This window comes from Oncorhynchus keta, unplaced genomic scaffold (genome assembly GCF_023373465.1).
Source record: "Oncorhynchus keta strain PuntledgeMale-10-30-2019 unplaced genomic scaffold, Oket_V2 Un_contig_17989_pilon_pilon, whole genome shotgun sequence".
In the NCBI taxonomy this organism is placed as follows: Eukaryota; Metazoa; Chordata; class Actinopteri; order Salmoniformes; family Salmonidae; genus Oncorhynchus; species Oncorhynchus keta.
Window position 1 is genome coordinate 38,837 of NW_026280683.1, and position 13,664 is coordinate 52,500.

The 13,664-nt window shown below is 46.7% G+C and overlaps 1 protein-coding gene across 1 annotated transcript in view; it reads left to right on the top strand.

Annotated features, from left to right (window-relative positions):
- The window catches only part of LOC118382631 (OTU domain-containing protein 7A-like), an 85,660-nt gene that overhangs the window by 26,761 nt on the left and 45,235 nt on the right, over positions 1–13,664 (top strand). The window contains 3 exon segments of the mRNA XM_052503820.1: positions 5,096–5,208; positions 6,024–6,151; positions 13,596–13,664. The exon segment at positions 13,596–13,664 is cut by the window's right edge and continues 81 nt beyond it. Of these exon segments, the coding sequence (XP_052359780.1) occupies positions 5,096–5,208; positions 6,024–6,151; positions 13,596–13,664 (310 nt within the window).

Sequence of the window (13,664 nt, forward strand, 5' to 3'; positions counted from 1 at the left end):
ACATGATGATACATTCATCTGATATCATCCCCTCAATAACCTCCCCAACACGATGATACATTCATCTGATATCATCCCCTCAATAACCTCCCCAACATGATGATACATTCATCTGATATCATCCCCCTCAATAACCTCCCCCAACATGGTGATACATTCATCTGATATCATCCCCCTCAATAACCTCCCCAACATGATGATACATTCATCTGATATCATCCCCTCAATAACCTCCCCAACATGATGATACATTCATCTGATATCATCCCCCTCAATAACCTCCCCAACATGATGATACATTCATCTGATATCATCCCCTCAATAACCTCCCCAACATGTGTGATATCATCCCCTCAATAACCCCTCCCCAACACGATGATACATTCATCTGATATCATCCCCTCAATAACCTCCCCAACATGATGATACATTCATCTGATATCATCCCCTCAATAACCTCCCCAACATGATGATACATTCATCTGATATCATCCCCCTCAATAACCTCCCAACATGATGATACATTCATCTGATATCATCCCCTCAATAACCTCCCCAACACGATGATACAATCATCTGATATCATCCCCCTCAATAACCTCCCCAACATGATGATACATTCATCTGATATCATCCCCCTCAATAACCTCCCCAACATGATGATACATTCATCTGATATCATCCCCCCTCAATAACCTCCCCAACATGGTGATACATTCATCTGATATCATCCCCTCAATAACCTCCCCAACACGATGATACATTCATCTGATATCATCCCCTCAATAACCTCCCCAACATGATGATACATTCATCTGATATCATCCCCCCTCAATAACCTCCCCAACATGGTGATACATTCATCTGATATCATCACCCTCAATAACCTCCCAACATGATGATACATTCATCTGATATCATCCCCCTCAATAACCTCCCCAACATGGTGATACATTCATCTGATATCATCCCCCCTCAATAACCTCCCCAACATGGTGATACATTCATCTGATATCATCCTCCTCAATAACCTCCCCAACACGATGATACATTCATCTGATATCATCCCCCTCAATAACCTCCCCAACATGATGATACATTCATCTGATATCATCCCCCTCAATAACCTCCCAACATGGTGATACATTCATCTGATATCATCCCCCTCAATAACCTCCCAACATGATGATACATTCATCTGATATCATCCTCCTCAATAACCTCCCCAACATGGTGATACATTCATCTGATATCATCCTCCTCAATAACCTCCCCAACATGGTGATACATTCATCTGATATCATCCCCCTCAATAACCTCCCAACATGGTGATACATTCATCTGATATCATCCCCCTCAATAACCTCCCCAACATGGTGATACATTCATCTGATATCATCCCCCTCAATAACCTCCCCAACATGATGATACATTCATCTGATATCATCCCCCCTCAATATCCTCCCCAACACGATGATACATTCATCTGATATCATCCCCCCTCAATAACCTCCCCAACATGGTGATACATTCATCTGATATCATCCCCCTCAATAACCTCCCCAACATGATGATACATTCATCTGATATCATCCCCTCAATAACCTCCCCAACATGATGATACATTCATCTGATATCATCCCCTCAATAACCTCCCCAACATGATGATACATTCATCTGATATCATCCCCTCAATAACCCCCAACATGGTGATACATTCATCTGATATCATCCCCTCAATAACCCCCAACATGGTGATACATTCATCTGATATCATCCCCCTCAATAACCTCCCCAACATGATGATACATTCATCTGATATCATCCCCCTCAATAACCTCCCCAACATGGTGATACATTCATCTGATATCATCCCCTCAATAACCTCCCCAACATGATGATACATTCATCTGATATCATCCCCTCAATAACCTCCCCAACATGGTGATACATTCATCTGATATCATCCCCCTCAATAACCTCCCCAACATGATGATACATTCATCTGATATCATCCCCTCAATAACCTCCCCAACATGATGATACATTCATCTGATATCATCCCCTCAATAACCTCCCCAACATGATGATACATTCATCTGATATCATCCCCTCAATAACCTCCCCAACACGATGATACATTCATCTGATATCATCCCCCTCAATAACCTCCCCAACATGATGATACATTCATCTGATATCATCCCCTCAATAACCTCCCCAACATGATGATACATTCATCTGATATCATCCCCTCAATAACCTCCCCAACACGATGATACATTCATCTGATATCATCCCCCTCAATAACCTCCCCAACATGGTGATACATTCATCTGATATCATCCCCTCAATAACCTCCCAACATGGTGATAACAACATGGTGATACATTCATCTGATATCATCCCCCTCAATAACCTCCCCAACATGGTGATACATTCATCTGATATCATCCCCTCAATAACCTCCCCAACATGGTGATACATTCATCTGATATCATCCCCCCTCAATAACCTCCCCAACATGGTGATACATTCATCTGATATCATCCCCCTCAATAACCTCCCCAACATGGTGATACATTCATCTGATATCATCCCCCTCAATAACCTCCCCAACATGGACACTACCACATTATGGCAATAATCAACCCTGTGATAAAATGATTATTCTAGTGCTGAGTAATGCTGTTGTCCTGGTGAAAACCCTATGGGTCCTGGTTAACAACCCTATGGGTCCTGGTTAACAACCCTCTGGGTCCTGGTCAAACCCCTATGGTTCCTGGTCAAAACCCTATGGGTCCTGGTTAAAACCCTATGGGTCCTGGTTATAACCCTATGTGTCCTGGTTATAACCCTATGGGTCCTGGTTATAACCCTATGGGTCCTGGTTAACAACCCTATGGGTCCTGGTCAACAACCCTATGGGTCCTGGTCAAAACCCTATGGGTCCTGGTCAAAACCCTATGGGTCCTGGTCAACAACCTTCTGGGTCCTGGTTAACACCAACCCTATGGGTCCTGGTGAAAACCCTATGGGTCCTGGTCACCAACCCTCTGGGTCCTGGTTAACAACCTTCTGGGTCCTGGTCAACAACCTTCTGGGTCTTGGTCAACAACCTTCTGGGTCCTGGTTATGACCCTATGGGTCCTGGTTATAACCCTATGGGTACTGGTTATAACCCTATGGGTCCTGGTTATGACCCTATGGGTCCTGGTTATGACCCTATGGGTCCTGGTTAACAACCCTATGGGTCCTGGTTATAACCCTATGGGTCCTGGTTATAACCCTATGGGTCCTGGTTATAACCCTATGGGTCCTGGTTATAACCCTCTGGGTCCTGGTTATAACCCTATGGGTCCTGGTTATAACCCTATGAGTCCTGGTTATAACCCTATGGGTCCTGGTTATAACCCTATGGGTGGGGTGGACAGAGAGGGGGATTTCAGTGTAAAGCAGAAACCTGTTTACTTGTGCTGCATATATTTACAGCACAGACAGTAGCCTCGCTAATTACCTGTTGACTTACCTGTTGGCTTCTGCTGCTGTTCTGCTGGGCTTCTGCTGCTGTTCTGCTGGGCTTCTGCTGCTGTTCTGCAGGGCTTCTGCTGCTGTTCTGCTGGGCTTCTGCTGCTGTTCTGCTGGGCTTCTGCTGCTGTTCTGCAGGGCTTCTGCTGCTGTTCTGCTGGGCTTCTGCTGCTGTTCTGCTGGGCTTCTGCTGCTGTTCTGCTGGGCTTCTGCTGCTGTTCTGCTGTTCAACGTCTTTGTGTTGTGATTTGATTCGCCACTTGATCACACACCCCAGGTGGCTGTGATGACGTACGTTTTCTTAGTGGTGCCATGCTCTGCTCAGTCAACACCTGCTGTTCAATGTCTGCTGACTCATTTAGACCTGAAAGGGCCGTAGGACACACACGCACACACGCACGCACGCACACACACACACACACCGGCCCCAGTGCTGTAGGAGACAGAAGATGTATTAGAAAGGGCTCAGGCTCCACCCAGTGCATCTATGAAATGAGGCCCTGTACCCCCTCCAAATGAGGCCCTGTACCTCCTCCAAATGAGGCCCTGTACCCCCTCCAAATGAGGCCCTGTACCCCCTCCAAATGATGCCCTGTACCCCCTCCAAATGAGGCCCTGTACCCCCTCCAAATGAGGCCCTGTACCCCCTCCAAATGAGGCCCTGTGCCCCTCCAAATGAGGCCCTGTACCCCCTCCAAATGAGGCCCTGTACCCCCTCCAAATGAGGCCCTGTACCCCCTCCAAATGAGGCCCTTATACCCCCTCGAAATGAGGCCCTGTACCCCCTCCAAATGAGGCCTTTATACACCCTCCAAATGAGGCCCTGTACCCCTCCAAATGAGGCCCTTATACCCCTCCAAATGAGGCCCTGTACCCCCTCCAAATGAGGCCATATACCCCCTCCAAATAAGGTCCTGTACCCCCTCCAAATGAGGCCAATATACCCCCTCCAAATGAGGCCAATATACCCCCTCCAAATGAGGCCCTGTACCCCCTCCAAATGAGGCCCTGTACCCTCTCCAAATGAGGTCCTGTACCCTCTCCAAATGAGGCCCTTATACACCCTCCAAATGAGGCCCTGTACCCCCTCCAAATGAGGCCCTTATACACCCTCCAAATGAGGCCCTGTACCCCCTCCAAATGAGGCCCTTATACCCCCTCCAAATGAGGCCCTGTACCCCCTCCAAATGAGGCCCTGTACCCCCTCCAAATAAGGTCCTGTACCCCCTCCAAATGAGGCCAATATACCCCCTCCAAATGAGGCCAATATACCCCCTCCAAATGAGGCCCTGTACCCCCTCCAAATGAGGCCCTGTACCCTCTCCAAATGAGGTCCTGTACCCTCTCCAAATGAGGTCATGTACCCTCTCCAAATGAGGCCCTGTACCCTCTCCAAATGAGGCCCTATGCCATCAACAGCAAGATCAACATTGGACGTGTGTGTGTGTGTGTGTGTGTGTGTGTGTGTGTGTGTGTGTGTGTGTGTGTGTGTGTGTGTGTGTGTGTGTGTGTGTGTGTGTGTGTGTGTGTGTGTGTGTGTGTAACCCTCTATGTTCTCTCTCCTCAGTCAGGGCTGGTGTACACGGAGGAGGAATGGGAGAGAGAATGGAACGAGCTGCTGAAACTAGCTTCTAGTGAACCGCGTACACACAGCAGCAAGAACAACAACAATACTGGAGGGTGAGTATCACACACACACACACACACACACACACACACACACACACACACACACACACACACACACACACACACACACACACACACACACACACACACACACACACACACACAACGGAGAGCAGTGAGCACCAAACTAGTTTACTGTTGGATAGCTGAGTATTGAGACTGTCATGGGTCATTGACTACTAGATCAGTTATGATGGTGTCTGGTTGATGTCTGTATAAAGCCCTGACTATGGTGTCTATAGGTCAATACCAGATCAGTTATGATGGTGTCTGTAGGTCAATACCAGATCAGTTATGATGGTGTCTATAGGTCAATACCAGATCAGTTATGATGGTGTCTATAGGTCAATACCAGATCAGTTATGATGGTGTCTATAGGTCAATATCAGATCAGTTATGATGGTATCTATAGGTCAGTATCAGATCAGTTATGATGGTGTCTGGTTGATGTCTCTATAAAGCCCTGACTATGGTGTCTATAGGTCGATATCAGATCAGTTATGATGGTGTCTGGTTGATGTCTCTATAAAGCCCTGACTATGGTGTCTATAGGTCAATACCAGATCAGTTATGATGGTGTCTATAGGCCAATCAGATCACACCTGCTAAAGCAGGATGCTAAGTTATGTAAAAGACTAAGACTATGGAGTTGTCATGGGCCATGATTCACACACAGACACACACACACACACACACAGACATACACACACTTGACATTCAAATATCAGCCAAAATTAGAGGTATATATTTTAAAATGTTTACCCAGTAGATCAGTAATGTCTGACAGGGGTTGTGTCTTGACGCAGGGTGGATAACTCAGAGGACCCTGTGTATGAGAGTCTGGAGGAGTTTCATGTGTTTGTCCTGGCTCACGTGCTGCGTCGACCAATCATAGTGGTGGCTGACACCATGCTACGGGACTCAGGGGGAGAGGGTGAGTACACACGCCATGCTACGGGACTCAGGGGGAGAGGGTGAGTACACACGCCATGCTACGGGACTCAGGGGGAGAGGGTGAGTACACACGCCATGCTACATACTGCAGAGACCCATTGTAGTGGTGGCTAGATGCTACATACTGCAGAGACCCATTGTAGTGGTGGCTAGATGTTAGGTGCTCAGAGACCCATTGTAGTGGTGGCTAGATGCTAGGTGCTCAGAGACCCATTGTAGTGGTGGCTAGATGTTAGGTGCTCAGAGACCCATTGTAGTTGTGGCTAGATGCTAGGTGCTCAGAGACCCATTGTAGTGGTGGCTAGATGCTACATACTGCATAGACCCATTGTAGTGACCCATTGTAGTGGTGGCTAGATGCCATGTAATGCAGAGACCCATTGTAGTGGTGGTTAGATGCTACATACTGCAGAGACCCATTGTAGTTGTGGCTAGATGCTAGGTGCTCAGAGACCCATTGTAGTTGTGGCTAGATGCTAGGTGCTCAGAGACCCATTGTAGTTGTGGCTAGATGGTAGGTGCTCAGAGACCCATTGTAGTTGTGGCTAGATGCTAGGTGCTCAGAGACCCATTGTAGTTGTGGCTAGATGCTAGGTGCTCAGAGACCCATTGTAGTTGTGGCTAGATGCTAGGTGCTCAGAGGCCCATTGTAGTTGTGGCTAGATGCTAGGTGCTCAGAGACCCATTGTAGTTGTGGCTAGATGCTAGGTGCTCAGAGGCCCATTGTAGTTGTGGCTAGATGCTAGGTGCTCAGAGGCCCATTGTAGTTGTGGCTAGATGCTAGGTGCTCAGAGGCCCATTGTAGTTGTGGCTAGATGCTAGGTGCTCAGAGGCCCATTGTAGTTGTGGCTAGATGCTAGGTGCTCAGAGGCCCATTGTAGTGGTGGCTAGATGCTAGGTGCTCAGAGACCCATTGTAGTTGTGGCTAGATGCTAGGTGCTCAGAGGCCCATTGTAGTTGTGGCTAGATGCTAGGTGCTCAGAGACCCATTGTAGTTGTGGCTAGATGCTAGGTGCTCAGACACCCATTGTAGTTGTGGCTAGATGCTAGGTGCTCAGAGACCCATTGTAGTTGTGGCTAGATGCTAGGTGCTCAGAGACCCATTGTAGTTGTGGCTAGATGCTAGGTGCTCAGAGACCCATTGTAGTGGTGGCTAGATGCTAGGTGCTCAGAGACCCATTGTAGTTGTGGCTAGATGCTAGGTGCTCAGAGACCCATTGTAGTGGTGTCTAGATGCTAGGTGCTCAGAGACCCATTGTAGTTGTGGCTAGATGCTAGGTGCTCAGAGACCCATTGTAGTTGTGGCTAGATGTTAGGTGCTCAGAGACCCATTGTAGTGGTGGCTAGATGCTAGGTGCTCAGAGACCCATTGTAGTTGTGGCTAGATGCTAGGTGCTCAGAGACCCATTGTAGTTGTGGCTAGATGCTAGGTGCTCAGAGACCCATTGTAGTTGTGGCTAGATGCTAGGTGCTCAGAGACCCATTGTAGTTGTGGCTAGATGCTAGGTGCTCAGAGGCCCATTGTAGTTGCGGCTAGATGCTAGGTGCTCAGACACCCATTGTAGTTGTGGCTAGATGCTAGGTGCTCAGACACCCATTGTAGTTGTGGCTAGATGCTAGGTGTTCAGAGACCCATTGTAGTTGTGGCTAGATGCTAGGTGCTCAGAGACCCATTGTAGTTGTGGCTAGATGCTAGGTGCTCAGAGACCCATTGTAGTGGTGGCTAGATGCTAGGTGCTCAGAGACCCATTGTAGTTGTGGCTAGATGCTAGGTGCTCAGAGACCCATTGTAGTGGTGTCTAGATGCTAGGTGCTCAGAGACCCATTGTAGTTGTGGCTAGATGCTAGGTGCTCAGAGACCCATTGTAGTTGTGGCTAGATGTTAGGTGCTCAGAGACCCATTGTAGTGGTGGCTAGATGCTAGGTGCTCAGAGACCCATTGTAGTTGTGGCTAGATGCTAGGTGCTCAGAGACCCATTGTAGTTGTGGCTAGATGCTAGGTGCTCAGAGACCCATTGTAGTTGTGGCTAGATGCTAGGTGCTCAGAGACCCATTGTAGTTGTGGCTAGATGCTAGGTGCTCAGAGACCCATTGTAGTTGTGGGTAGATGCTAGGTGCTCAGAGACCCATTGTAGTTGTGGCTAGATGCTAGGTGCTCAGAGACCCATTGTAGTGGTGGCTAGATGCTAGGTGCTCAGAGACCCATTGTAGTTGTGGCTAGATGCTAGGTGCTCAGAGACCCATTGTAGTGGTGGCTAGATGCTAGGTGCTCAGAGACCCATTGTAGTTGTGGCTAGATGCTAGGTGCTCAGAGACCCATTGTAGTTGTGGCTAGATGCTAGGTGCTCAGAGACCCATTGTAGTTGTGGCTAGATGCTAGGTGCTCAGAGACCCATTGTAGTTGTGGCTAGATGCTAGGTGCTCAGAGACCCATTGTAGTTGTGGCTAGATGCTAGGTGCTCAGAGACCCATTGTAGTTGTGGCTAGATGCTAGGTGCTCAGAGACCCATTGTAGTTGTGGCTAGATGCTAGGTGCTCAGAGACCCATTGTAGTTGTGGCTAGATGCTAGGTGCTCAGAGACCCATTGTAGTGGTGGCTAGATGCTAGGTGCTTAGAGACCCATTGTAGTGGTGGCTAGATGCTAGGTGCTCAGAGACCCATTGTAGTGGTGGCTAGATGCTAGGTGCTCAGAGACCCATTGTAGTGGTGGCTAGATGCTAGGTGCTCAGAGACCCATTGTAGTGGTGGCTAGATGCTAGGTGCTCAGAGACCCATTGTAGTGGTGGCTAGATGCTAGGTGCTCAGAGACCCATTGTAGTGGTGGCTAGATGCTACGTACTGCAGAGACCCATTGTAGGGGTGGCTAGATGTTAGGTGCTCAGAGACCCATTGTAGTGGTGGCTAGATGCTACATACTGCATAGACCCATTGTAGTGGTGGCTAGATGCTACATACTGCATAGACCCATTGTAGTGGTGGCTAGATGCTACATACTGCAGAGACCCATTGTAGTGGTGGCTAGATGCTACATACTGCATAGACCCATTGTAGTGGTGGCTAGATGCTAGGTGCTCAGAGACCCATTGTAGTTGTGGCTAGATGCTAGGTGCTCAGAGGCCCATTGTAGTGGTGGCTAGATGCTAGGTGCTCAGAGACCCATTGTACTTGTGGCTAGATGCTAGGTGCTCAGAGACCCATTGTAGTTGTGGCTAGATGCTAGGTGCTCAGAGACCCATTGTAGTTGTGGCTAGATGCTAGGTGCTCAGAGACCCATTGTAGTTGTGGCTAGATGCTAGGTGCTCAGAGACCCATTGTAGTTGTGGCTAGATGCTAGGTGCTCAGAGACCCATTGTAGTTGTGGCTAGATGCTAGGTGCTCAGAGACCCATTGTAGTTGTGGCTAGATGCTAGGTGCTCAGAGACCCATTGTAGTTGTGGCTAGATGCTAGGTGCTCAGAGACCCATTGTAGTTGTGGCTAGATGCTAGGTGCTCAGAGACCCATTGTAGTTGTGGCTAGATGCTAGGTGCTCAGAGACCCATTGTAGTTGTGGCTAGATGCTAGGTGCTCAGAGGCCCATTGTAGTTGTGGCTAGATGCTAGGTGCTCAGAGACCCATTGTAGTGGTGTCTAGATGCTAGGTGCTCAGAGGCCCATTGTAGTGGTGTCTAGATGCTAGGTGCTCAGAGACCCATTGTAGTGGTGTCTAGATGCTAGGTGCTCAGAGACCCATTGTAGTTGTGGCTAGATGCTAGGTGCTCAGAGGCCCATTGTAGTGGTGGCTAGATGCTAGGTGCTCAGAGACCCATTGTAGTTGTGGCTAGATGCTAGGTGCTCAGAGGCCCATTGTAGTGGTGGCTAGATGCTAGGTGCTCAGAGACCCATTGTACTTGTGGCTAGATGCTAGGTGCTCAGAGACCCATTGTAGTTGTGGCTAGATGCTAGGTGCTCAGAGACCCATTGTAGTTGTGGCTAGATGCTAGGTGCATACTCAGAGACCCATTGTAGTTGTGGCTAGATGCTAGGTGCTCAGAGACCCATTGTAGTTGTGGCTAGATGCTAGGTGCTCAGAGACCCATTGTAGTTGTGGCTAGATGCTAGGTGCTCAGAGACCCATTGTAGTTGTGGCTAGATGCTAGGTGCTCAGAGGCCCATTGTAGTTGTGGCTAGATGCTAGGTGCTCAGAGACCCATTGTAGTGGTGTCTAGATGCTAGGTGCTCAGAGGCCCATTGTAGTGGTGTCTAGATGCTAGGTGCTCAGAGACCCATTGTAGTGGTGTCTAGATGCTAGGTGCTCAGAGACCCATTGTAGTTGTGTCTAGATGCTAGGTGCTCAGAGGCCCATTGTAGTGGTGTCTAGATGCTAGGTGCTCAGAGACCCATTGTAGTTGTGGCTAGATGCTAGGTGCTCAGAGACCCATTGTAGTTGTGGCTAGATGCTAGGTGCTCAGAGACCCATTGTAGTTGTGGCTAGATGCTAGGTGCTCAGAGACCCATTGTAGTTGTGGCTAGATGCTAGGTGCTCAGAGACCCATTGTAGTTGTGGCTAGATGCTAGGTGCTCAGAGACCCATTGTAGTGGTGTCTAGATGCTAGGTGCTCAGAGACCCATTGTAGTTGTGGCTAGATGCTAGGTGCTCAGAGACCCATTGTAGTGGTGGCTAGATGCTAGGTGCTCAGAGACCCATTGTAGTTGTGGCTAGATGCTAGGTGCTTAGAGACCCATTGTAGTTGTGGCTAGATGCTAGGTGCTCAGAGACCCATTGTAGTTGTGGCTAGATGCTAGGTGCTCAGAGACCCATTGTAGTTGTGGCTAGATGCTAGGTGCTCAGAGACCCATTGTAGTTGTGGCTAGATGCTAGGTGCTCAGAGACCCATTGTAGTTGTGGCTAGATGCTAGGTGCTCAGAGACCCATTGTAGTTGTGGCTAGAAGCTAGGTGCTCAGAGACCCATTGTAGTTGTGGCTAGATGCTAGGTGCTCAGAGACCCATTGTAGTGGTGGCTAGATGCTAGGTGCTTAGAGACCCATTGTAGTGGTGGCTAGATGCTAGGTGCTCAGAGACCCATTGTAGTGGTGGCTAGATGCTAGGTGCTCAGAGACCCATTGTAGTGGTGGCTAGATGCTAGGTGCTCAGAGGCCCATTGTAGTGGTGGCTAGATGCTAGGTGCTCAGAGACCCATTGTAGTGGTGGCTAGATGCTAGGTGCTCAGAGACCCATTGTAGTGGTGGCTAGATGCTACGTACTGCAGAGACCCATTGTAGGGGTGGCTAGATGTTAGGTGCTCAGAGACCCATTGTAGTGGTGGCTAGATGCTACATACTGCATAGACCCATTGTAGTGGTGGCTAGATGCTACATACTGCATAGACCCATTGTAGTGGTGGCTAGATGCTACATACTGCAGAGACCCATTGTAGTGGTGGCTAGATGCTACATACTGCATAGACCCATTGTAGTGGTGGCTAGATGCTAGGTGCTCAGAGACCCATTGTAGTTGTGGCTAGATGCTAGGTGCTCAGAGGCCCATTGTAGTGGTGGCTAGATGCTAGGTGCTCAGAGACCCATTGTACTTGTGGCTAGATGCTAGGTGCTCAGAGACCCATTGTAATTGTGGCTAGATGCTAGGTGCTCAGAGACCCATTGTAGTTGTGGCTAGATGCTAGGTGCTCAGAGGCCCATTGTAGTGGTGGCTAGATGCTAGGTGCTCAGAGACCCATTGTAGTTGTGGCTAGATGATAGGTGCTCAGAGACCCATTGTAGTTGTGGCTAGATGCTAGGTGCTCAGAGACCCATTGTAGTTGTGGCTAGATGCTAGGTGCTCAGAGGCCCATTGTAGTTGTGGCTAGATGCTAGGTGCTCAGAGACCCATTGTAGTGGTGTCTAGATGCTAGGTGCTCAGAGGCCCATTGTAGTTGTGTCTAGATGCTAGGTGCTCAGAGACCCATTGTAGTGGTGGCTAGATGCTAGGTGCTCAGAGACCCATTGTAGTGGTGGCTAGATGCTAGGTGCTCAGAGACCCATTGTAGTTGTGTCTAGATGCTAGGTGCTCAGAGACCCATTGTAGTGGTGGCTAGATGCTACATACTGCATAGACCCATTGTAGTGGTGGCTAGATGCTAGGTGCTCAGAGCCTCAGGATTATGCTCGAATCCCAGAGCAGGAGAAGGTGAAAAATCTGATGTGCCCTTGAGCAAGGCACTTAACCCTAATTGCCTGAGTGTCACCGTTACTAATGGCAGTCCCTGGCCGTGACCCCACTCTTCCAGGTGGTCTCAGGGGGAGTTGGAACAAGCAAAAATTAATAAATAATCATCATCAAATTTACACATGTATTAATACTCACTTGTATGATGTGTGAAATAGGACAAATATAAGTAATCCACCAAAATTATTATGAATTATTATGAATTATTATGAATTATTCGGAATTATTATAAATTATTATAAAGTATTATTAATTATTATTAAATATTATGAATTATTCAAAAAATATTATTACATATTATGAATTATTATAAATTATTATAAAGTATTATTAATTATTATTAAATATTATTAATTATTCAAAAAATATTATTACATATTATGAATTATTATGAATTATTATACATTATCATTAATTATTATTAAATATTATTAATTATTCAAAAAATATTATTACATATTATGAATTATTATGAATTATTATACATTAGTATTAATTATTATTAAATATTATTAAATAGTATTAACTATTCTGAATTATTCTAAATTATTATTAATTATTATTAAATATTATTAATTATTCTAAATCATTATTAAATATAATTAATTATTATGAATTATTACTAATTATTATTAATTATTATTCATTATTAATAATAATTATTAAATATTATTAAGTATTATTAAATATGATTAACTATTCTGAATTATTATTAATTATTATTAATTATTCAGAATTATTATACATTATTAGGAATGATTATGAATTATTATTATTATTACATATTCACAGCACAGACGTACCTGCTCACCAAACCCAAAGAAGAAGAACGGTACGACTCAGAGTCACGTATCTAGAGAGTTCGAGAGGACATTTTAGGTTTCTGCATTATGATGCGTTTATATGGCATTACATTGCATGGCAGCCATTTTAGCTCACCATGGGCAACATGGACCGATAGCGGTTCACATCATTCTCAGGAATTTTTAACAATGCTATGTACAAGATTTCAAATTCTTGTCGTAAATGGATATACGGAATGCTCAAAGGCACTAACATGGCGTCTAAAAGCTGGCCCGACTCTTTAGACATATTGCTCTGGTAAGACTCATTTGCATAAATCGAACTACTCTCATTCCTAGATGGGCCAAACGGAGAACTTTCAGACTGGGCCTTTCATCTCAACCTCTAACTGCCTGACCTCTTCTCCCCTCCCCCAGCATTTGCCCCCATCCCGTTTGGAGGGCTGTACCTGCCCCTGGAGGTGCCTCCTAACCTGTGCCACTGCT